Source organism: Clupea harengus, chromosome 14 (genome assembly GCF_900700415.2).
Source record: "Clupea harengus chromosome 14, Ch_v2.0.2, whole genome shotgun sequence".
NCBI lineage: Eukaryota > Metazoa > Chordata > Actinopteri > Clupeiformes > Clupeidae > Clupea > Clupea harengus.
In genome coordinates this window covers 22,016,659-22,041,292 of record NC_045165.1, presented here as the reverse complement: position 1 = coordinate 22,041,292, position 24,634 = coordinate 22,016,659, and the positions used below count along the sequence as shown (strand labels likewise).

The following is a 24,634-nucleotide window of genomic DNA, read 5'->3' as shown; positions in this document are numbered from 1 at the left end:
GAGGGGGTTAATGGGGATAGATGGAAAGGTCGCCCCTCAAGACATGACGGAACGGTTGCCATGGAGGCTGTCTGCGCAGCACTCGGGTGTCGAGTTCCTGCAGATGCCTCTGATTAGCCGCTAGGCTGTCTTCTTTCTGCAAGCAGGTTGTTTGAGTTAAACAGGAGGAGAGGCTAGAGGGGGGTGTCAGTCTCTGCTGCGGCTGACTCAGAGGGATTTGGGCTTTTTGTGTGCTGCTGAACAACATGCTCCTATTTTGAGGTGTGCCTAATCGCAGACTTTGTGCAAATATGAAATTGTAAAAATGTGAAAAATTGTCAGGCCAAATGATTATTAACCATTCATAAGTAGCACACACCAGTTGGTATTTTAGTTTGAAAACACTGACAACTCTCTCAAGCTCTAAGTTTTTGTTCAACTGAAATCAAAATCGAACTTTGTCTTTATGCATCCAATGGACAACTCTTGCCTTCACCTTTTCCTGTCTCAAGTCCACAGTCTTAAGTGTCTACCTGATATCTGTCCTTGTACTGACTTAAGGGCACGTCTCATGACTGGCCACTTGTAGACAGATCCTGTCGTTTTGTGCCAGCATTCAACCAGATTAACTCAATCACACAAGTGACACTTAATCAGGCCTTTCATTGGCCTCTGCCCAGGCAATGTGTCATGCGTCCTGCTTTCTGTGAAGTAAAAGTAATCATGGTATATTACTGAGAAGCACTCAACTTCTGATGCCATTTCAATGTCCTACATGAATGTGTTGAACTGCAAAACCGATGCAAGAGAAACATCTTGTCAATCAATACGGCTCAGAAAGACGCCACTTCTGAAGACAACAAACACATGCCTGTCGATGCCCGTGTTGTCACCCCTTACTCCCCGACACTAGACAGTCAGCTCATTTAATCAGTGCTAGCCTGAGACTGCCTTTCATCTACTAAAGAGGACTCAAGCACATCAGAGGGACCACATGAAGCCATGGCAAACTAAGTGACATTAGAGTGAAATGTCACAGGTTTGTTGCTTTAGACATGTGGATAGGGTCCATATCTGTGCATCATAAAGTGGATGAGTTTTGCACAACTGCTGAAGGAGTATTTATCGCTGGTTGTTGTTGGTAAATCTTCAATTCACTGATTTAAAATTCAATTGATTCAAGAACAGATTTGGTCAACTCAAGAAGGCTGAATTAGTCATTCATATCAATCCTGTCATCTTGTTATAGCTGGTACTACTTCAGGTTTTCATCTGAACATAAATATCAGTCGTAAATATCTCGATAATAGGAAAACAAATCATACCTAAACATGGTAGTGTTGAAGACGCTTTCCTCTAACCATCTAAATCTGATGGCAATGGATCAGGAAATGTAATACTGTTTGATCCATTTCAGTATTGCCAATCCCATTACACTGAGCATGAAAAGTTGCTGAGCATTTCAAAGCTTTATGACCGTGTCAGGTAAAAAAATCCACACTGCATTCTTACTGTGTGCATGCGTGCGTGTGTGTTGTGTGTGTGTGTGTGTTGTGAGTGTGTGTGCATGCGTGCTTGTGTGTTGTGTGTTTTGTGTGTGTGTGTGTGTGTGTGTGTGTGTGTGTGTGAGAGAGAGAAAGACAGGGGGAAAACATCATTATTTTCTGAGGTAATGAGAAAGGAGAATTTTATTGTAGTAAAGCATACCATCCATCAAAACAGCCAATCACTGCACATCACACTGACACTGTCTAAATAATTCAGATGGAGGTGCAACCGAATCCTGTCCCTAGCTCCCCTCTTACTGTCTGGAAAGAGTGTGTGTGTGTGTGTGTGTGTGTGTGTGTGTGTGTGTGTGTGTGTGTGTGTGTGTGTGTGTGTGTGTGTGTGTGTGTGTGTGTGTGTGTGTGTGTGTATGTGTGTGTGTGTGTGTGTGTGTGTGTTTGTATGTGTGTGTGTGTCTGTGTGTGTGTGTGTGTGTGTGTGTAGGGCTGCATGGAGATGACAGACGCTCATTTCCTATCACTCAGAGTGGTGGAGAAGGTCTCTTCTCGGCATCTAAACTTATGCCAAGGTCTGGTAATTAAGGCTGTTGTTCCCATCTGGTCTGGCGGCCGTGAGGCCGAGGGCAGCCAGCTCCTGTTCCAAGGAACAGTAAAGGTGATTACACAGCCGCTAGAGGCCCCTCTCAGCTGGGATACACATGCCATGGAGACACCAGGGTGTGGACAGTCATTAGTTCCTATAAGACGTTTGGTTCCTTGCTGGCATAAAAGGGTGATACCTGTTTGGTGTTGACGTTGAGTAATATCTCCACTCTCATACTAAGAGTGTGATTAAGATACCTCATAATCCTATTAGTAATGCCTATATTTACTGATATTCCCTCTTGTGTGTATTGTCAAATTCAAAGACAGTTCTTCTTTGAATAAAAGGTGGAACTAATTTGTTGTTGAAGTTGAGTAATTAAGAGTGTGAAAGATGGACAGGGGGTATGAAATGCACACCGTCTGAAGTTGTTACACAAGCGTGTGATGGAAACACTGTGTTAACCCCTACCCATTAATAATTAGGCTAGCTAAACGGTAGGCCCTGATTATATTATATGAGTACAAAGTAGGAAATAACCTCATCACCAAATAGGTCAGTTATGGGCTACTATGCTGTATAAATACTAAAACATTTGCTGTGTGGACGTTCAGGTTTCTTATTCAGTCCACACACTCATCTTCAAGCTATGGGCTGAGATCTGAGCAACTGCACAAGTCTTTATATGGAGTTATGCATAAAACTAAAAGAAAGAAAAGGTAGTAATCAATCTCTATGGAGTACAGGGGAGAGGACTAATCAACCCAATCCATCCAATGCTGTCATGATTTTATCTTACACAGGTGTATTGCTTTGGGTGAATATCATTTCTGCAGCCCATCTCCTATAATAATTGATCTGGGAATCTGTCCTCGTGTACCACATAGTAAAAAAAGGGTGCAAGTGTAATTAATTTCTTAAGAGCTCTATCAAACGTCAGAGAAATGACAGTGAAACTCTTCATGAGGACATGATGTTAGGACTTCTGACTGAACTTTCAAAAGTGAGCCTTACAGCAATGACACACACTGGACACACAGTTGATCATTACACTGCAATGTTTGTGTTAAACTTCATCTAATTTACGCTTAGTACACATATGCCTCAGTCATATGAATATACATTTATCTCCGCCCTGGATAAGGTATTTTGATGAGACTGTGACATGACTTGCATAGAACAGGATCCTGACATCCCTGGTTATTTGTGCTAAACTTTGTGCATACTTTATTACAATTTCAATTAATTACAAACTCAATAAGAGGTCAGAAAGGCTGGATCCACAGCAGACTTGGCCCCTAGTTTGAGGTGAAAAAATAAAGCTCATTCGCTGTGTTCACAACGTTTGCATGAATGTTAAATGTTTCAGCAGCCATTCTGGCCTTGCTGCGGTGCAATTTGTGGGAGCAGGAGAGTTCAGCTCTATTTTCTACAGAAATAAAAGTTCCGAGATGGAAACCCAGGTTTTGTTAGCATCTTCCCTCTTTCCCCCAATAGGATACGTAGCCTATGGTGTGCTGATGCAAAAGAATGGTCTTAACAACAGCATATTACGTTTGTCTCAGGTAACTATTCTTGGAACAAACTGCATGCTATTTGATGCTGTCGCTACATCGTCGAGAACCCCAGCAGAACCGAACAGGTTCGTGAAAATCTTGTTTAGCTGAGCACCGGGTCATCAGGAGAGACATGTATTCATTTGGATGACGCGAGGCTACTGGCGACTGTATGTGTGTAGATATACGGACACCTCTCTGTGATATCCCAGAGACAGTGCTCAGGTTTGTAAAGAACCCGCAAAACACAAGAGCAGCAGTGAACATTAGCCTACATGAACAGAGGGAATGCATAAGAAATGATTGTGATGTTATTGTTGATGAATTTGAACACCTGGACCAAACTAAATTCGATCTCTTACTGCATTGCGTCCATGCCAAGAAAAGAGACCTTTAGTGCTGGCCCCAGCATTTCTTCTTCTGTCGTAGTGTAATTACGCTACAATGTATGAAAAAGTCACTACTGTGTATTTACATCACGGATGACATTCGTTTACTGCTGAGTGGACATTTAATTGAAGTTGGACAAATTAGACCTCGTCTCAGACATTTGAGTCTTTGACAGAGTCTAATCTTTTAATTAAAGCATACATTTTAAGGATATCTGAGATAGATTAACTGCATAGGTTTGCTCCTGCCTCCTTGCTAATACAGAAATATGTAGACATAATGTGCCACTCTTACAATAATAAAAAAAAAAACTGCCAGATAGATACATCAGAATTGGGCAGTGATTGTTTGTGATTGGTGCATGCAAATTTTTACTGTCAGAGAAGAACATGTCTCCATGCTTCTATCCAAAATCCACACCTCCGTGGACATTTTTATTGCCAGAGTTTGAGACAACCTGGACGGAATAGGCCGTAAGTCTGTCTTCCTGGCGTTATATACTTTTTAAAATGTTAACTAATGCTCTCAGAGTTTCCGCCACTAAACTAAGGCCCCTTGTATTTGATTCATGATCATGTGCCCACTAGCTATCAATGACACATTCTACTCCTTCAACAAAGACTCCAGTTGAATGAACAATGTCCCTATTTCAACAAGAATAAAAACGTAAGCAGAAAAAAACAAGCTTAACATGCCATCAATAATGTAGATAGAGTGTCAAGTTTTGGCAGCACAGCGACTACTACCATGGCAGTGTTTATTAAACTTGTCTATCCGAGCATAGATATCACTGAATGGATAAATCAATTTCACAAACGCCAGGGCTCCACCCTAAGTCAGACTACAGGAAATAAAGACAAATTAGTATTATTATCCGTTCGGAGGTAATCCAGTTTCAACAAGCCAACAAGACTCAGTCATTACCCTCTTCCTTTGAAGGCCTTGTAGCCATCAAAGATGAAACATCTCCCTGTTATGGATGGCAGCACAGTAGAATAGTGCACTGGGTTTCAAAAGCCACATCTTGTCTGCTCTGAAGCGTTTCAACTTTCTGTCCTCGCTAAAAAGATATTTTTTGAACTGAAACATGGCCTGGCACGTCTCCTGCAAGTCCTCAGAGCCCGCCTAATGATCGCTTACATTTCAGGGGCTGCACACCCTACATTGTGGTGCAAAAGCATCCCCTGAGGATTGGATGCGTGAGTGCAAACTCTCACAAAAGATCTTGGTGCATCTTAAAACAGCTGCAGTCCTCAGCCTCTTAATTAAACATGGGACCAGCTGCGGGTGGAAAGCCCCACTGCACCATGGAAGGTAGAAAAGGGAACTTTCACAGATGCCTTCACCAACAAGAAAAATAAAACAGGCTCTTCCAAAGTGGCTGTGCAGAATACCTTAATGTGTACAATAATTTTCTAATCTTTATCCTAATTCTCTCTCTCTCTCTCGCATACAAAACACACACACACACACAAACACGCAGACATTAAGTACATGTATGAGTACATACATACACAGTCAAATTGTAGAAGTGCTTGTAGTGTGTCCGACATTGATCCTGATAGAGGAAGCCACTGTTTACGTTCTAATCTCATCTGGAAGTGACACAAAGGTCAAGCGCACTTTATTTAGAGCACTAAGCCGAGCATAAGCACACAGAGGCACAGTAGGGTCTGCACTCATCTTAGAGCTTCAGTTCTTTTCTTTTTTAAGTGCCATTATACAAACACACACACACACACACACACACACACACACACACACACACACACACACACACACACACACACACACACACACACACACAAACTCAAAGCAATTTCAACATTTAAGAATGCCAGTTTCACTGAACTGTCAAAGGCATTTATGTCTGGAACAAAACACAATCTCTGAGAAACTGAGTTTGCTTTTGACTCCATATTTTTAGATACCAGAGAAACTGAATCAGAAACTACAGACAGTAAATGGGACAATGCCTCAGTGCATACAAATTACATTCCTGTGAAGATATGTATTGCAGTGTTTTCATCAAGCTTTCTTTGCAGACTGAATATAGTCTGTAGCTTGGTCGCCAATATCACCAATAGCATACAAACAGTAGGTTTTATGTAATGCCAGCACCTCTGTTGTCCTTGTGGCGTGGCTATGAAGGTGTTACACAACTGTCTAGCTTGAGATGTTTTTAGACATGCACTGAGCCATCATGTTATAGCTGCAAATCGCAAATCTGCTCAGTCCTTATTAAATATATTTTATTAAATAAAGCTATGGAGTGAAATCACGGGTTTATCGTGGAAAAATGTCCAGGGAAGAACAATACATTGGCGCAGGATAAGTTATAGGCTTAAGGGGCATTGAACTCTTCAGTGCACCAGTCGGGCGGTGGAGTCAAGCTCTTTCCACAAATGGCTTGTGGTCAGTGAGGTGCCTCAATTGAAGTGTCCAGTTAACAAGTCTGCCACTGTGCAGGGTGGATTTCACATGTAATTAAACTTTCATGTCTGTAATGGACCTCTCATTAGGGCCAGTTTGGCTTGAGTCTCTCTCTCCCTCCCCCCCCCCCCCCCGAGCTGTTTGTTACGTCTACAGACACCAGACAGGCCACAAAAGTTCCTCTTTGATCTTGCAGACGACACCAGGAGTGCACATCACACAAAAAACAAACAAGCAAACAAACAAACAAACAAGCCCAATCATATCACAGGGCTCCTCCTCAGCTACCCGGCTATTTTGAGGCCATGTAATTGATTTACTCCTGGGCATTTGAAAAGAGGATGTGATCAATGTGACTGTAATGTATTCCTGGTGCACCATCTGTTTAGCTGTCCTCTCTCTTTCACCCTCTCCATTTCTCACTCTCTTTTGCACATCACTCTCTTGCAAACCATCTCTGTCTCTCTCTCCCTGTTTTCCATGTGCTTAGGCTTAGTGTAGCCTCTGTCAATCAGTAATTTGTACAGGAACGTTACATTTGGACGGATGAAAAGGAGATAGACAGAGAGGCAGAAATGCCACCAGCCACTGGCTTTGGTAGATCCAGACATAGATACTACAAGCCTTACTGATCTCTAGACTGCATTTATTTTTAGGAAGTGGAGCAGCTTTAATTAATAGTGCAGCCATGTACTTCTGTCTGAGACAGAACCCACAGGCCCATAGCTATCCACATTGTTAGCTGTGGCTGTGAATTTTATTATCCAATCAATAGTTTCAACTAGGGTCACTGAAACCAGTATACCTGACAAACCCAACTAGATACATCATAGGCCTCTATTCAGGAATTATTGTATTCAGCGAAAGTCACATGTCAACCGTGTCATCATCAACAACAACAAAGAACAATCGCTCAGTTTGGAGATATAATGACAGTGGATGCACTCTGTTGGTCAAACATTGACTTTGCCAAGATCGATTGCATCCCTGTCAGACAGCAGCATCCTTAACAAGCTAAATTTCACACTAGTATAAGAAACAAAGAATATCATACATCAAAGCTTTCATGCTAGGGGCCTGTAGGGGCTGGGTTTTATTGATTCAACAAAAGGGTCTCAGAACACGTTCCATCATTCTTGACCGGGGTTTTTGGATGAATACAGAACAAGTGTGGGATAAAGCTGGCAATAGTGTACAGGCAGGTATCCATAATGGCTTGGGAACAACACATGAGCATTTACACGTGATGAACTGGTCAAACATTAGCAACAACTTCAGCATTTTGCCAGTTTCAGGAGAGTGTATAAACGGCAGGTGACCAGAACGATTTCAATTCTGCCTATAAATCATGCACCGTTAGGATCATTCATTCTGTACACCTCAATGCCTTCCATACAGTCTCCATAAACATCAGCTGTGAAAGTCATGGGTATGAAATGTGTGTGTACTCTCACTGTATCATTACCATAACTCGACTGCCTAGCTCCACCAATGAGGGAACTTTTAGCACTTCTTTATCTGTGTCCCAAATGCTTCATTAGGCCCCTGCAGGGTTCCTCTGGGACCAGTGCAAGGGCTCAGCTTGGGGTTCTCTGAGGCCTTTGGCAGCTGAGGCAAGGCCTAATGTACTGCATCGAATGAATCCAGGTCATCAGACTCGCACTGACTCATCCCGGCCAAAACGCAATCTGGGACAGGGAAGATCATCCGAGAAATGAAAAACAGCTGTGCCCCACAACAGGGCCCCGCTTCTAAGCAGGCCAGGTACAGGAAGAGGCAGGAGAACTTGAGAGAAAGTACTGAGAAGGCTTCTCAAAGTCGTTCTGCCCACAGGGGACTTTAGGAGGTGCAGATTCGTGGCCAAAGGCTGCGCCTCAAAGCACGGCCTCACACGTATATCACATAGTTCTAGCACAGCGGTAGAAGTTCAGAAGTAGAAAGTTGAAAGTTTTGGTAAACTCACGACCAACATGAGACTAATCCTGCATTCCTTGTTACCTTTTTGATTTACATCTTTAATGCTTTCCTGCATGTTATAATGATATAATGCTCCAGTATTTAAATAAAATATTATTATAAAACCTCTGCCAGAGCATAGAATTTACATTCTGGTTGTCCAGGACTGATACTGAAATAGTTCTGAAGCTGTCAGTGTAGTATTATTCCAGTATAAAATATATATGTCTGGATGATCTAGATAGAACTAGCCATTTCAGTCCAAATAGAGTCCATTACACAAAATACCGTATAACAAAGTGTATGTTTTTGTATGTACTGTAGTTACAAGTGTATTTCTAGATCTTTCATCAAAGCACAGGTGCATTGGTGGAAATGTATGAAATGATTCTGAATTGTGTGGTTGCCTCTTGCAGTCCCTCTCATCTCAGCCTGTTTTTGGTTGGCATGGTAACCTGCATCAAAAAGCTCTGACCATTTCCAAATTGCACGCCAGCGCACACAGCATAAGCCCTCTCAGGGTCCCACGCATCCCACCAGTACCACCAAACTCTCACGGCAGAGCTGCTCTGCAGACGAAGGCATGTTACAATCTGAACAGCCATCACTCAAGCAGATGAACACACACACACACACACACACACACACACACACACACACACACACACACACACACACACACATACACACACACACACACACACACACACCTACACACACACACCTACACACACACACACACACACACACACACACACACACACACACATCTACACACACACACACCTACACACACACACACACACACACACACCTACACACACACACCTACACACACACACACACCTACACACACACACACACACACACACACACACACACACCTACACACACACACACACACACACACACACACACACCTACACACACACACACACACACACACACCTACACACACACATAAACACACAGAGCCTCCGTTCGACACCCAGTGTGGTACATGCGAGCTGGCCTGACCCAAATCACCACAACTTACCGAACATGGAATTCAGAACACACTAATGGACAGGTCATTGGCAGCTGCCACCTCTGGCAGTTCACAAAGTAAAAAGTGACTCATCTCCACAAAGAGCCTGGGGGCAACAGGCACCCTGTGCATTAGCATGACAATGGGGGATTTAATTGACATTATTACCAGCCATGAGTAAGTGGCATGTAAAAGCCAAATGCCACCATTAGTCTGAGATCATGTTAAAGCTGCTTTTGAAGCCAGACACCACATCAACAAGTGAAAAGCCAGATGGACACCGGATTTGCTGACAATTCGGGGCTTCTAAAGTATTATGTACTGTATAGGGTCAGTAAGAATTGAATAACCTTAACTGAGGAATATTATATAACCTGAAGTGCATACATAGGATTATGAGATCACCTGAAATCACCATTTAAGTCTCTAAAATGCTTTTAGCGGAGAGCCTTTCTGTTATGCAGATTTTATGGAACATTCTTACAGCATCAAATTGTCTTCTAAAAAAAGACTTGTTACAAGTTATTATGACAGACATCAGGATGTAGTTATAAAAGTATCAAGTTACAAAAATGGGGCTAATTATAGAGTGCAATTAGTATGACACCATTTCTAGAGCTGAAAATGTCAACAGCAACAAATGGGACTCACAACATTGTCTGGCAGAATGAGGCTGATAGTAGACATGTCCAGCTGTTCCCTGTCACTGGATGTACATTTTCAGCTTAGGTCAGTGTGTCTGACACTAGTTAAAGACAGCCTCAGGAGGAAATGATCTTCCTGTGCTCAGCTAATCAGCTCATGGAAGACTTAGGTCTATGTGGAGATGTAAGAGTAAGAAGGGCAGTTAAAGGGAGGAACATAGGCAATACATCACTGGTGTAATGCTTCCCGTGGAGGTTAGGACATCGAGGCCTCTATTTCTCCCTATTTATCTTTCCAGATTTAGCTCTCCGTGTGAAATTGTGCTTGTACCTACAGAAGTTACGTTGACACAATAACTGAAGTCCTTTAAGAACAAACTGTTTTCTCAGCCTTGGTGCTTAAAACAGTGTATGCATAAAAAGTTTCACAAGGCTATTTTTTCAAGGCAAATCCAGTGTCACCATATATATTTTGTTCACAAGTCCTAAACTATATTTTCAGCACAAATGCAACCACTCTTACCACTGAGTTTGAAGCAAGATGCAAAGTGGCTCAAAATGCAGATGTTTAGTTGCTGTCATTTGTGCACTTGTCATTTAGTTGGACAGCACAGTTCTGTTTATCAGAGTGTAACACTGACAACATAAAATGTTACTTACTTACTTTTGCCTGACATTTTAAAGTGCCTTTGCTGTTTGCAGTGCAGACAATCTTGAATTGCCAACTCTCTAGGTCATTAACAACATGCAAGCCCAATAGAGACTTGAGTAGAACATTATAAGTATTTAGGCATCCACAGTGACAATCCCCGATGTAAACACCAAACAAGATGAAGTGAAATAAAAAAAAATGCCACAAAGACTGTTGACACATTCACACATGGCCTTGAGAAATAACACAGAATGGGGTCGAGGACATGAAGTGGTGGTGTGTATAAAGAGTGTTGTGCTTAAAGTGTATTTGATGACGGAAGGTGGTGAGTTACTGGCCACAGATTGGAGATGGCAGCCATTTTAGATTAGGATCCATCCATGGCCAACTTACCTTTTCTGATGCAGATGAGCTCATGTACTCCACAATTACGTTCGCCACCTGGAAAAACAATGCATGCTTTAATGGCACACACTTGGGACGCTAAATGAGGACAGACAAAAAAATAAATAAAAATAAAGCACAGACACAGTAACAGACAAAGGTTGCAACAAAGATAGCCAACATGAACAGGGAAAACATTACACCACGTGTTAGGACAAACATAAGACACTAGCAAGCCATTTGATGGATGATGGAAATTCAGATGACCATGTCCTACTGTTAGAGCACAAAATACAGTTTGAGGTCAGGTAGGTCATTCAACTTTTAGAGTGTGTGTGAGACACAGCACTGCTGCCTTGCAGCCATAGATGATCATCTTTGCTGAAGCAGAATTTAATGCAAATTGATCACAACATTCGAACCATATCGCTTGACCAAACAAATGAACATCTGATTCAGACCCCCCCAACCCTATTTAATGAGACATGAAATTGTGTTTTCTAATCAGGCATCTGTCCTAGCCACCTCAGAGGCCACACAGACCAATCTCCATGCAGAATGCAAACAGCTGGTAAGCAATCCACCCTGCTGCTCACAAGCCATGATCTACTACAAACAGTTTTATAGGCAGATGCTATACACAATTCACCAGGGCATGGGCTTCTGGAAGAGCTTTTGATTCATAAAATCTGAAGCTCCTGCACAATTGAACTACTTTAACAGCTTTAAATATAAACATGGTAACAATATGGTTGAGCAAAGGACAGCAAAATGAGCATTTGCAAAACATTTTCTTGCCCAGAACGTCGAAGAAGGATTAGGTTTTAAACAGTTCTCAGCTTTCAAGTTCAAGTATTCATCAGATGGAATTGCAACTGCATGCAACATCTGAAGTAGGTAACAGACACCCACTAATTAACGCAGTGATATTTTCCATGATGTATTGGAGAGAGTAAAACAACCCCCCCTCCGCCCAATGATGAACTGAGAACAGTCTGGGAACAGACAGGAAACAGAGATGGAAAGTCTGCTTTTATTCGGGTCCGAAATCACCGAAGTAATGGTAGCCAAGGTCGTCGTTAAGGTAACAGACAAATGTATTGAGGTTATGGGGAAGCATACGCCCTTTGTTATCTCAAGACAGAAAAACAACACTTTTACCACACCAGTATCTTAATTCTTCCATAGACTCTGACAGTGATTTAAGGTTTGTTTTTACTTGACCTCGGTCACAGGGTAAGGTCACCTAAAGTAGCTTAAGATGGCCGGGACTTTCAATATAAGTAAAAGTGCATTTACTGATGCCTTGAGTTTATAGAGAGGTGCCTGATAGCGTGGACTATGCTGTGCTGCGGTGTAGATGTACATTATCAGTGTAGTTTGGTCTAAATAGTAAATTATCGTTTGAATGTAAACTGAAAATAAAAAACATCAAAAGCTTTCTGAAGTGCATTCATACCAATGAAAATACTCACAGCCGTGTGTTAATGCTAAATGCTAAAACCAGCAAAGCTCCAATTTTATCAAACACAAATGATTCTGTGCTGCACTGAATGGTTTTCTTCATGTTGTACTTTCGCTCCGAATCAATGGAACATCTGTGAGTGGGCGGTGGAGCATGAAAACGGCTAATATTCCCGCTATACTCTCTAGCAGCTGCACACTGCTAACACTACACTACAGCTACAGGCTGATTGTAATTTTGTCAGCAATGATTAGAAACAACAAGTGCTTTAAAGGTCACAGAATGACTTGAAAAATGACAGACAACTCCTATGCCTAAAAAGGTTGTGCTCTGACAAAAAGTTTGTATTTTTTAATAAAACATATTTATTTTACAAATGTATTTACAGTACACTTTTATCAGAAATTAGCATTCATGTATTCTCCTCTAATGCAACACCCTGCCTTCCTGTGCCCTGTGTGTTCCCCCACACCCCTTATTTCTGCTGGTGAACAGCTGGCATGGCGCACTGCCCTCATTACCTGTGCCTGTGCTGTGAGCCATTCATTTCAATCATCTTGGCCATGGACACTCACACACACACACACACACACACACACACACACACACACACACACACACACACACACACACACACACACACACACACACACACACACACACACACACACACACACAAGATGGACAGAACTATTTCACTAACCAAAGACTCACACTCATTGCTCTGCCTGAAAAGATTGAAGTCCCTTCAGATACCTACAAACAGAACCAGCGAGTGAGCAATTCTGGAAGCAAACCAAAGAGTCTACAGGTGCATTGGGTTGTTGATGGTGAGGTCTTGATGAAGTCACGCCTGTTTTTAGTTTTTGTCTGATTGAGAAATGTCTCAGTGAAGTCAGAGTGAGGCAGGAAGTGCAAACTAAGCCAGGGTGACGCTTTCCTGTCAGACTTGCTGTTCTCTGCAGCAGACAGCCACACTTGTATTTTTAGGTTTGTCCCAGATTCAAAGAGGAATCTCCGGGCTACCTGCTAAGGAAAAACAGGCAACAGGTTTTCAGGGGCCTGGAGCACTGTAAATATACCACAATAGAGACCGTCAGAAAGAAAAAGGTGTGAGAGAGAGAGAAAGAAGAAAGGTCTTGATTGGGCAGCCTTAAGTGAGGTTCAGTTACCTCCTAACCCAGCAAATGTTCTTTGTCGAGCATACCTCGCACAAAACAACACTTCTTAGCAGCAAGTCTTACTGAAAGCCTGTCCCAGTTATACTGTCACTCTCTTTACCTCAGGAAGCTGCAGACAACCACGACAAGCTGCTGTTAATTCTACTGCCTCAGGGCCAACACATCTGAAAATCCCATCTTTTCTGGTTAATAAACTGTGATACATGAGATTACGTCCCCACCACCAGTTAACTGCGGCAGTCTATTGATTGGTTGCTGTGGCTCAGTAATAAGATTGTAATTCACCACTTTGAAATGGGGAGACGGAAAAGTAATGAATAAACACGAGAGAGGCCTGCGATGATATTATATGCTGAAATGAATGTTAGACAGTGGATGTGCAGAGGAGTCACACTGTTAAATCAAGCCTAATAAAAGATATCGACCGCATGTCGGGAGGGGAAAGTGATACAGACTGAGGGGAAAGGCAAAACGAGACAGTGTGTGAGAAAGAGAGAGAGACAGAGAGAGACAGAGAATGTGTGTGGTGTGTGTGTGTGTGTGTGTGTGTGACAGAGGGTGATAGTATGTGTGTGCCTGTAAGAGACAAGAAAAAGAGGAAGAGTGCGACTCACACTCAGCTAACTTACTGTTAGCACTCTAAAATCTCACACACACCCAATTAGCACTACGGGAGGACTCCCTTTGAGGTCTCAGATAAACTAACTATTTTATCCTGGTGGGTAATGCTATAGCACATATCTAACTAGGTATGTGAAACCGTCTGGATCCAAATACTTCAGCTGACAGCCAAATTCAGTTTGAAACTACCAGGCAATATTCCAAGAATGCTCTTCATTTTCATGATTATCAATACTGTGGAATCAGACTGATGGAAGAACACCAAACTAAAATCAGACTAAGAGAGATGGCAGCCTGTTTGCTATGGGTAATCTCAAATTGAAATTCCTGCTGTTCTCCAGTTCTATCGTTGGACCTGTTAACCTGTGTGGAATGACAAATTAGATCTTGTCTTTTTTAGTGTCTGTGTTCGTAAGTTCGAAAACTGGATCAGTATTTGTGGGACCCAGCTAAACCTCACTCTGGTCTGACTATTGGGATTGCCAAAGCCTCTGGAGATGCTGTTCAATTCAACTTACTCGCACATTTGCTCCCTGAGGAGAACATGGGCTTATTTTTCACGGGTGACAGATTTTTACACGGAACATCCGAACACTATCTAGTCTGTGGTGACGATATGTGACATGCTGTACGGTTCCGCTACAAAGGTGCGGATGACAACATGCCACTCAAGAGTAGCGTGGCCAACGTGTTGCCATGGCACAGGCTTTTCAGAACTATGACAGAAGTGCCCTTTATGGCTTTCCTCTGAATTAAGGAATAATTCATTCTTTGTGAGGGCTAATTAATCAAATTTTGCTAAACGTGTTGCATGCTACCTTACCACCTGAGCAACCTGAAATGTGACAAGGAGAAGTTGTGAAGAATTCTGAGAGAAAAGATGAAAGGTCAAATCTATATTCTATTACTATGGACAAAATGAAAGCTCTAAGAACTCACTATACAGCAGAGTTTATCTCAGATACATATTTAAAGTTTTCTTCACATAATTTGGCCATCCTACAGCTGAAATTAAAGTTAACGATATAATGCATAAGACCTTAGTGACAAATTAATTAATATACAAATTATATTAAATGTAAGTTTAAGGAGACCCCTAAACTGCTAACAACCATACTTTATTTTTATTATATTATATTAAAATCGGACAAATTACCACCATGGTCTCATTTAAGGGGGGCTTGGGAGCTGCACTGGCTCCGACCTATACCCTTAGGGACACTGATAATGCAATGGATTAACTCTCTTTTCCTGTGTGTGTGTGTATGTGTGTGTGTGTGTGTGTGTGTGTGTACTCATTAAAACAAGTAAAAACACAGTGATACTGAAAGTTCTGAATGCTGTTATTTGTTCAGCAGTATTAGCCCTTAACATTTAAAGGCGCTTCACAAAACAAATACATAAAACATGTCAATTATAAACAAAACAACAAATGAAGCATGTTAAAAACTGACAAATATGTTTGTGTAATCATGGCATCACACCTCTCCAAAGCAATCTATACTCATACCATTCCTATCTACACCTTTCTCCTAGTCTGTATGTCCCTCTCTTCTAGGATAGAAGAAAATCACTCACAGAGTTACCTTGGAACCTAAAACTGTAATACAAACCCTGACAGGGCACCCTGATCTAAACATTCTAGACAGTGTTTAACGTAATCCTTGTCTGCCCTTGCTGTTCCTGACGTTAATATTGAATGGCGAGCCAGAGCACCGCAGCTTCTCGCTTTCAAGCGCAACGTTTTGACTGTGCGACGTAAATCAATGGCAGCGCTGCCTGCCACCACGACGGCGAGGTGAACACAGAGCGTCACACTGAGCATCAAGATTAACAGCCAGCCTTATTGAATTAAATCAGAACGCTGTAAATCACCGGAAACCTTAAACATGTCCATCTGCCACAAATGCAGAATAATGCAGAAAGAAACAGCGAGGCACTCCTCTTAGGAGCCTTATTCAATATTAAATAGCGCTATTAGTCGACACTTACACCCCCATAAGTCCATGCAATACTCATTAATTAATCATACGGACTGATTTGGTGATATGGCTCCAGACACTCTGGCACAGTGAGCTCTCCAGAAGTTTCAGTGGAAAACAAGCACCCTCCCCCGCAGAAGAAAAGACACCTACGAGACGAGCTTTGATTTTTTTTTTTTAGCACTGTGTGTAATCACAGCCAATAATGACCTGATGACTGGCCACCCAGTGCTCGAACATAATCAAATTGAAAAGGGGGTAGTCGTGCACATAAAGGCTGGAAATAATTACATCCATGTCATCGTCTTGGACACCATTGAACGAACTGTGAGCTAGATAAAATACTACTCAGTGACATGTTGTCTTTTTCTTGTAAGAATATTTGCCCAACCCAGACTATATTATTTTCTGTTTTCTGTTCACTGGGGAAAATACAGAGGAAAACAGTACAGTGCAGTAAACAAGGACGCAAGGAGATCAACTTTTTCACAAGGACTATTAGCAGTCTTGAGAGACACTGGCTAGACTTTTAGACCATGGAGACAAATGTGTCCTATATTCTCCTTCCCCCTTCTTTCACTCTCCAACCTTGGGTGCAGTGAACTTTACATAGGTATTACACAGATGGAGGGTTAGCAGTTTAATAGGAGCCTGGGTTATTTATAAGGCAATGCCGACCTTTAGTGACTTTAGTGACTTTAGTGACAGAAGCTGAACTGTTTTGAGACTAAATCTCCCATCATGCTTTTCATGCCTCTCTCACCCTCTCTCTCTCTCTCTCTCTCTCTCTCTCTCTCTCTCTCTCTCTCTCTCTCTCCTTAGTTATGGCACTGGCACAAATGGCTGACCACCCTGTTTACTGCAGTCGGGTTCCGAGTGCAACGCATGCACTTTCAGACTCCCCACAGACCTCCACAACATGGCGCACCAATTACCTCCTTCTCCTTCCCCCCCCCTCTCTCTTTCTCTCTCTCTCCTCACTCTCTCTCTCTCTCTCCACTCTCTCTCACTCTCTCTCTCTCCCTCTCTCTCTCTCTCTCTCTCTCTCTGCTCTCCCTAACCACACCAACTCCCACCTGAGAGGGCTGTCAAGGAGGCTGTTTTCAAGCATCCCTTCTTTGGAGAGTTGTTCACAGCAGTGGTGGGAGTGCTAGGTGCTCAGCATCCTCCAACCCACTGGAGAGCCACACAAGCTCCATGGTAATGGAGTAATGGTAAGGGCAGCAAACATTTGTACATATCACATGTATAACATATGTGTATCAGATGAGGAGATAGCTGTACTTTTCATGAACAAAACAAGAGGTATAGCCTTAGCAGGTATTGTGCTTCCAGATAACACAAATGATTACTCTATGCATGAGTGCTCAAATATAACAGACACAGGCATGTCTGCAGATGCTCAGAGTCATGACTCATTTGTGTTAAAGAAGAGAAGAAAACGGAGGCATCGCTGGCACTGAGCATGATCTGCTCTTCCTTTCACTTGCTTGGCCTGCGTCTCACCCCGTGGTCTAATCCTCCCAGCCACAAAGCCAGCAAATCCTAAAGCTTGTGTTCTAATGGATATTATTATTCTCATTTCCCTTTCCCTTGTTGTAGCTCCACGACCTCTGTGCTTTACAGGGTGTTTTTTTTCTTCCAAATAACTCTCCATGTCTGCGTAGCTGAACTCTGTGCATTCCTATTTGTCCCCTGCTGACAGATTCTGTAAAGTGCTGATTCTTGCGTCTCCTCGGAACAGTCCTGAGGTAAAGGTGCCGCTGACCCTCCACCCGGTTTCCCTCATTAGCTATAATCCCTGCTAATACACTCCCCTCTGGGCTAGACACATAGGCCTGAGGGATGGGATCTCTGACACACACACTCACACACACACACACACACACACACACACACACACACACACACACACACACACACACACACACACACACACACACACACACACACGGATCCTTATTCATGCACAAGCACACATGCAAACACACACAGTGTCTATACACGAGCCCATCAGAACATAAGTTTAAACACATGTTTGCTCACAGGTACTGCATGATTTATGCGTGCGGCCCCAGTCTCCCCATTGACAGTGATGCCCGTATCTCTCGCCGCACAGCTGCTCTCCACGCCTCACCTCATTTTGCTCACCTAATGTGAAGGGTGATGAGGCTGGCCGGGGCCGCAGGCAGGCCTGTTTGTCCCAGCAGGCAGGGAGCAAGGCTAACAACCACATCCCAGAGACACAATGAGGACCAGAGCCCAGGAGCCGCCGGCGCTAGCTACCCACTGGAGTAAATAAGAGCTAGCGCTAGCCCTGTCAACAAAGGCAGGAGAAGGGATTAGACTGCTGTCTGAACATCTGAACCATGTTACCTCCAAGTTGCGTGCCTTTGGATCCAACCCTAATGCAATCACTTAGATACTTTTACACTGGAATAAGTGTGATTAATGCCATACATACTTGCAGACAGGGTTTTATAAATGATGCTGTCAGAAAAGCCAGAAAGCACCGGGCTATTGGAGATGAATGTCCTCGTAATGCCACTTTGATGGTAGGCTGGCAACATTAGTTTAGAAGCAAAACAAAACAATCTGAAATGTCTACAGTCCAATGAAATAGGGTCCAGCTCATATACTGCTGAGAGTGTGAGATGGTGACTCAAAGCCGCCACATGTAGATGAGGACCTCACACCTCATCACTCCTCAGTCCTGACAGCTCCATCTTTTTCATCACTGTTGAGCACACACTTGCTTATAATCTTTTAAATTCATATGTAGGCCCAAAAAAAAAAAACATGCATAGCGAAATATCTAAAATTCAAATACACCTTGCATCTCTTGGTCTAAAACCTCTGATGGAGAATGAGAAGCCTGCTCAGCCAGCGATTCTACTGCACAGGGAACTGTCTTGCGGTGAATCACTGTAACTGTCATATGATACAGGTCACGTTGGTTTCACAGTGAACTCCATGAACTCCACTGCACTGAGTTTGCCATTACACTATAGTTAAAGCTTAACTTAAACACCTATAAGGACACCACAGTTTCAACTAACTCCCTTAATTAAAACACCCACAATGTTCAGTAAGGGGTCCCTCACATGGAAGACAATCAATTTCCTTCACGGAACGTGGAGCACTCTAATTATTCGTCCGGGCAAGGTTACAATGGAAAAACCCTCCTAAAATCAATCGGGGGAGTCACAAGTTGAGAATTACAGCACGTTTCATTTCCTGTTTGGAAAGTGAGCACACAACAGGGACATTGCTTGGTTATCCGTTAATCAAAGCAGTTGTGGAAAAAGCCTGAGAAGCAACCAGTAAATACTGTGAAACATAGCAGCAAATGTTTTATCACTTTTCCGCTCCGAGGACAGAATGTTCATGACACATCCCTAAATTAGGTCCGTTCATGACGCACTTTCATAAGGCGTGACTGAATGACAGAAACCCACCTGAGTCCACCAGAGAACAACAAGAGACTGCCTGACTGCCACAAACCCTGTGCAATCCCCCAGACCAGAATCTTTTTTATGTGGGCCTGCTTTCTGCCGGCTTCATCGCCACCAGCTCCATGATAAAATATGGCAAAGGCTGTTGGCACTGCAGCCTTTTAGAGCATGCCACGCTGAAAGATGAAGCCGGCTACAGGAAAGCCGATAAATAAGGCATGCTCTTTCAGACTGTCAGTGCACGCTACGCCCGCAGGGAAAGCTTGGTGCAAAAATGGGGCTGTGTGGATTTTTGAATTGGAACAAAAAGTTTTCAAGAGATGGCTGCTCTTCTCCATCTGCCCAGCGTTCATGTTGCTGTCCTCAAGTTTTGTTTAAATCTAAGGGTTTAATTGAGTCTTTCTTTAAGACATATTGTCAACTTTCTCTTTTGGTGCAATCATTGTGGACGTTCTCCTATTAGGTTACCCTGCCAGGACTGTAGAAGTAATGATTATTTGAATGAGGTGATTTTGCTGCCAGGTTGAAACAAAAAACCTTGCTGGATCTCTCCACAGTGCCTCATGAATGCAAACTGAGATGGTTAAACAAAACCAGTGTGGATATTTAGAAGACTGAAACAAAAAGAAGGAGCCGTTTCTAAACTAAACACTGACTGAAGTAATTAATATTCCAAATTAAATATACACTGCTAAGTGTTTAAACAGACTGGGGATTATTAACAGTGGGTACAGTCACTGTCAACAGCTACTGTTTTCTATAGCCCAACATAAAATGTCTTCAGTTCTGTTATGGCTAATTGTATCAGCTTTCAGTTCCACAGTAGCGTGTCCGCAGCTCACCAGCCATTAAACATTTTGCAATCACAGTGCACAGATTTGTCAGAAAATTAATTAACAGCAAACACATAAACAAACACATTATCAAACACATATCTTGCAAAAGCATGAAGGGCAAGAAAGTGAGCAAGTAAACTACAGAAACGTTCTATTTCTGTTAGACAACAATGACCCTCTTCAAAGGAAAGAAAATTGCTTCCTATGCACCCATTGAATGCACCCAAAAGTGCTTCAGTTTTCCAGTCTATGGGACTCTGTTCCAACACATCTCTCTTCCTTGCATGGATGAAGATTTCAGTTGCATCTCCTTAAAGCACACAGGACGCAATTAATATTTCATCGAGCCCCGCGTGTCAGGCATAGGAGGCAAATGGAATTCACGGCTAACGTGGATGGAGAACTTTGCTGTTTTCTTGTTGGAGTATCATGACTTATTCATTGGCCTCCAGCAAGCCTTTTCCTAGTGCAGAGGTCTCCTGCACGTGCCCAGTGCCTTCTATACGCGATTGCTACTAATATATCAATTGAGATAATATATATTATATAATATATTGAGATCAAAACATGATGCATTATACAGGATATGACCATTAAAGCCCTTATGGCAATTTCATTATTATGCCCCCCTCCCCCCTTCAACCAGCTTCTCAATCACTCCATTTAACTAATTCAGACCATCTAATAGAAGCCACACTGTGCAGTTTGACTTGTATTTCGAGGTTGATTAAGATAATGTATTCAACTGTTAGCTCTGGCAACCCTGTGAAGGAAAATGCTAAATATTTACGGCCTATTAGAGAGAAATACAAATCCTCTTCTTTGCTATTTTGCAAATGCTTTCAGATTATGAGAGCAATACTAGACAGTCTTTTAACACACGCAGGAGGATAAGGGGGACAAGTGCTGAAGACTTGCAAGAAATGTATATTAAAACTCACCACATGCTTAGGTTGTGTGTGACAGCCTAAATTGTAACTGTTCAGCTGGAGTACACATTTCATAGCCAATGTTATTCATGATGACCTGGAGCAATATACTCCATTGGCAACACGAGGGGCAAAGAACACTAGTCTAACAGCCATTGTTTAAATGCAGAGTACAAAATGTCTGCTTTAGATATTGAGCAGCTTCGTAATCCTCACAACCTTATTACTCCAAAGACTTCATTATGGATTTTCATACAAAGATATTTGATGGATGAAATCAGAGCGTTATCTATACAACCTGTTTGAATGTCATAAACAATCTAACGACGCGGCGTAGACGGTTATTACAAAACGGTAAAACTGATATTGACACTGAATTGTCTTACTGCCACATGCACAGAAGTTGACAAGTTAGAAAACCACCCTTAGAGAAAAGTGATTATTATTCTATCAGTTTTCACTTCTAACCATAACGGCAGGGCAGTGACCATATAAACACGCAATCTGAACACGCAATCAGAGATGAGAAGCTGGGACATGCTACCATGTATGATAGAAATACGGTCGAAAAATGTAAGGAGCTGTCCTTTCAGTACCACATGTAGCCTATGGAACACAAGCACGGCAAATCAACAGCTTTCCAACTGTGCAGACCCGGGATTACTATACCGTCCGCCTGCAATCTCTGCGAAATTACAATCGCCTCAAACTTTTAAAATCTCCAATAAGGCACGGCGACATTAACAATAGCATCTCAGCCACCATCGCGTACATTTCTGGTTCGCATCAGCTTAAGTGAAAATATTGTTAACAAAACAGAAGTTATTTATGAGAAGAGGAGACCGTTATTGGCCTACTTACCATCAATCGCCATGATGTTCTGTTTGGACTCAACCAAGGCAAGTGGTTAAAACGGGGAGGAACAGGATGTTGGAATGCCCGAGAGGGGGAGAGGGTGCATTACGGTGTGGTACGTTCTAGTGGGCTATTATGAAACACCTCGCTTACCTCCTGTGTGATACATTTATAGTGTAGGCTACACAACATCTAAATGTCGAGTCTCATGGCTGTATCTCAGATGATCGGATTAATCTGAAACGCGAATTATAGCGCATTTATGAAATCGGCTCTATTTGTTATTGGGATCTATTCCTCATTCTGAAATGGAATATTTCAAGCGTGTGCCTATAGTTCTCAACTGCAACGCTTAAACTCAAACGAGACTTCATATTACAGCATAGCCTACAGTCTATCATATTAAATCTTAAAGCATTTCTAATGCAAAATTAAAAGGTGTGGTGTATAAAAGGTAGGCTATTAGTGTCATTCTGGCCCTTGGTGTATATGCATATTGCAGAAGAATAGATTTAATGATAAATGCCATCTAGATATTTTCAATTCTGCAGTAGCCTCTCCTGAGTGGGCTATTCGTCAGACTTATTTTCATGTTTTCAAACCTGAGTATTGACAATAATTGTAGGAAATGAAGACAAATGAGGGCAAGGAAATGCATCATGGAAATTAGACCCCAAAACATTCACAAATGGAAAGCTTTTGTGCTCCCCGGATGACAAGCGTAAGTCAGTAAGAGACTGCCCTCCGTTTCCTCCTCTCCAACAGCGCTAATGTGGTTTTCCTTCCGCAACAGCACCATGCGTTATTATAATCTGGTAATTAGAGAGAGCACAAGCTTTCAGCTTTCAGGGAACATCCATATTTGACATGATGGACAAGGATGTCAAGGCAAAAAAATGGATCAATCAAAATTAGCATTCATTTTCAGTTACATAATCCACACATGTACCTACAAATCTGGTTGACAGTTCTGTATTACCTTGATCACCACGGCTGTTACATAAGATACTCAACAACAAGGCCATAATGTAACAATAGTTCTTTTGTGGTCTAGCTGTGAGTGGAGCCAAACATTATTTTCCAGGGCCATAACTCTGCCTTTAAAGGTAAGACAAGTTCTGGCTCTCAAAAGCTTTGAAATTTCACCCAATATCACCATAGAAACATCCACTGTTCTGTGCATTATTCTCTTAGCAACTTGAAATGAGGTGTGAGGAAAAAACGAGGAAATTACTTACAACAAAGCTTGGTTGCACAGACTTCAATTTGCGGCGGCCATATGGGTGTGCTCTGTCTGTTAATTAGCAGATGTGCTCTGTCTTCCAGGCTATATCAGCCTAGCTGAGTCATGACAATAATATTTGTTTTCTCTTATTGGTAATCTGAAAACATGACAATGGTAGCTAACCAAGGTAGTAGTATTGAATCCTTGTCATTTCTGAGAATATCCCTACACCTGTGGGCCTATGTGGTGGACACTGGGGTCACACACAATGTGACCTTTCATCTGAAATGGGGAATGAGGAAGCTATGAAGCTCCTAGCTAGGAAGGGATACTAGTGGATTTTATTTTATTGGCTTGTTTGAATATTTTAAGGTCTCAACCTAGTGAGATGTGTGGATTTAAACCCACTAAGTGAAGTGAATACACCTTACAACTGCAGAACTTATAATGATCCCCAGTGCAGTTGCAAAGACACCTACCTGTAGTATTTAAATTGAGAGCAGAGCCTTATATTCTCAGTAATGAGGTGTGTATTGTATTGCACTCTTTCTCTTCTCCTCCCTCCCTCAGTCTCGCCATTGTTTTGTATTTGAGTTATTTTTGGCTTGGCATACTGAGAGCCCCATCCTCACGGTTCACAAAAGCCTCTTGCTGTTGTCATAGTGATGCTCTGCGTCTTTTTAACCCTTTGAAAGGCTGTAAAACCACATCTGAGCTTGACTTTCAGGAGGGTCTGTGTGCGCATGTTTGTGTGTGTGTGTGTGTGTTTGTGTGCACGTGTGTGTGTGTGTGTGTGTGTGTGTGTTTGTGTGTGTGTGTGTGTGGGTGTGTGGGTGTGTGTGTGTGGGTGCGAATGTGTGTGTGTTTGTGTGCACGTGTGTGTGTGTGTGTGTGTGTGTGGGGGGGGGGGGGGGGGGGGGGGGGGGTATTCGCTCCCATCTACTAATGTGAAGGCTGTCCCTCACAGTTCTGGCAT

General features: G+C 42.4%; 1 protein-coding gene across 3 annotated transcripts in view; it reads right to left on the bottom strand.

Moving 5' to 3' along the window:
* The window catches only part of syt14a (synaptotagmin XIVa), a 48,691-nt gene extending 25,940 nt beyond the window's left edge, over positions 1–22,751 (bottom strand). For all 3 annotated transcript variants that reach the window (XM_031579744.1, XM_031579745.1, XM_031579746.1), the window contains exons 1-2: positions 22,440–22,751; positions 11,119–11,166 (exon numbers count right to left, since the gene is read on the bottom strand). In XM_031579744.1, coding sequence (XP_031435604.1) covers positions 11,119–11,166; positions 22,440–22,452 — 61 coding nt within the window. In that variant the 5' untranslated portion in view covers positions 22,453–22,751. The remainder of the gene's footprint in view (positions 1–11,118; positions 11,167–22,439) is intronic.
* Between the last annotated feature and the right edge of the window lie 1,883 nt (positions 22,752–24,634).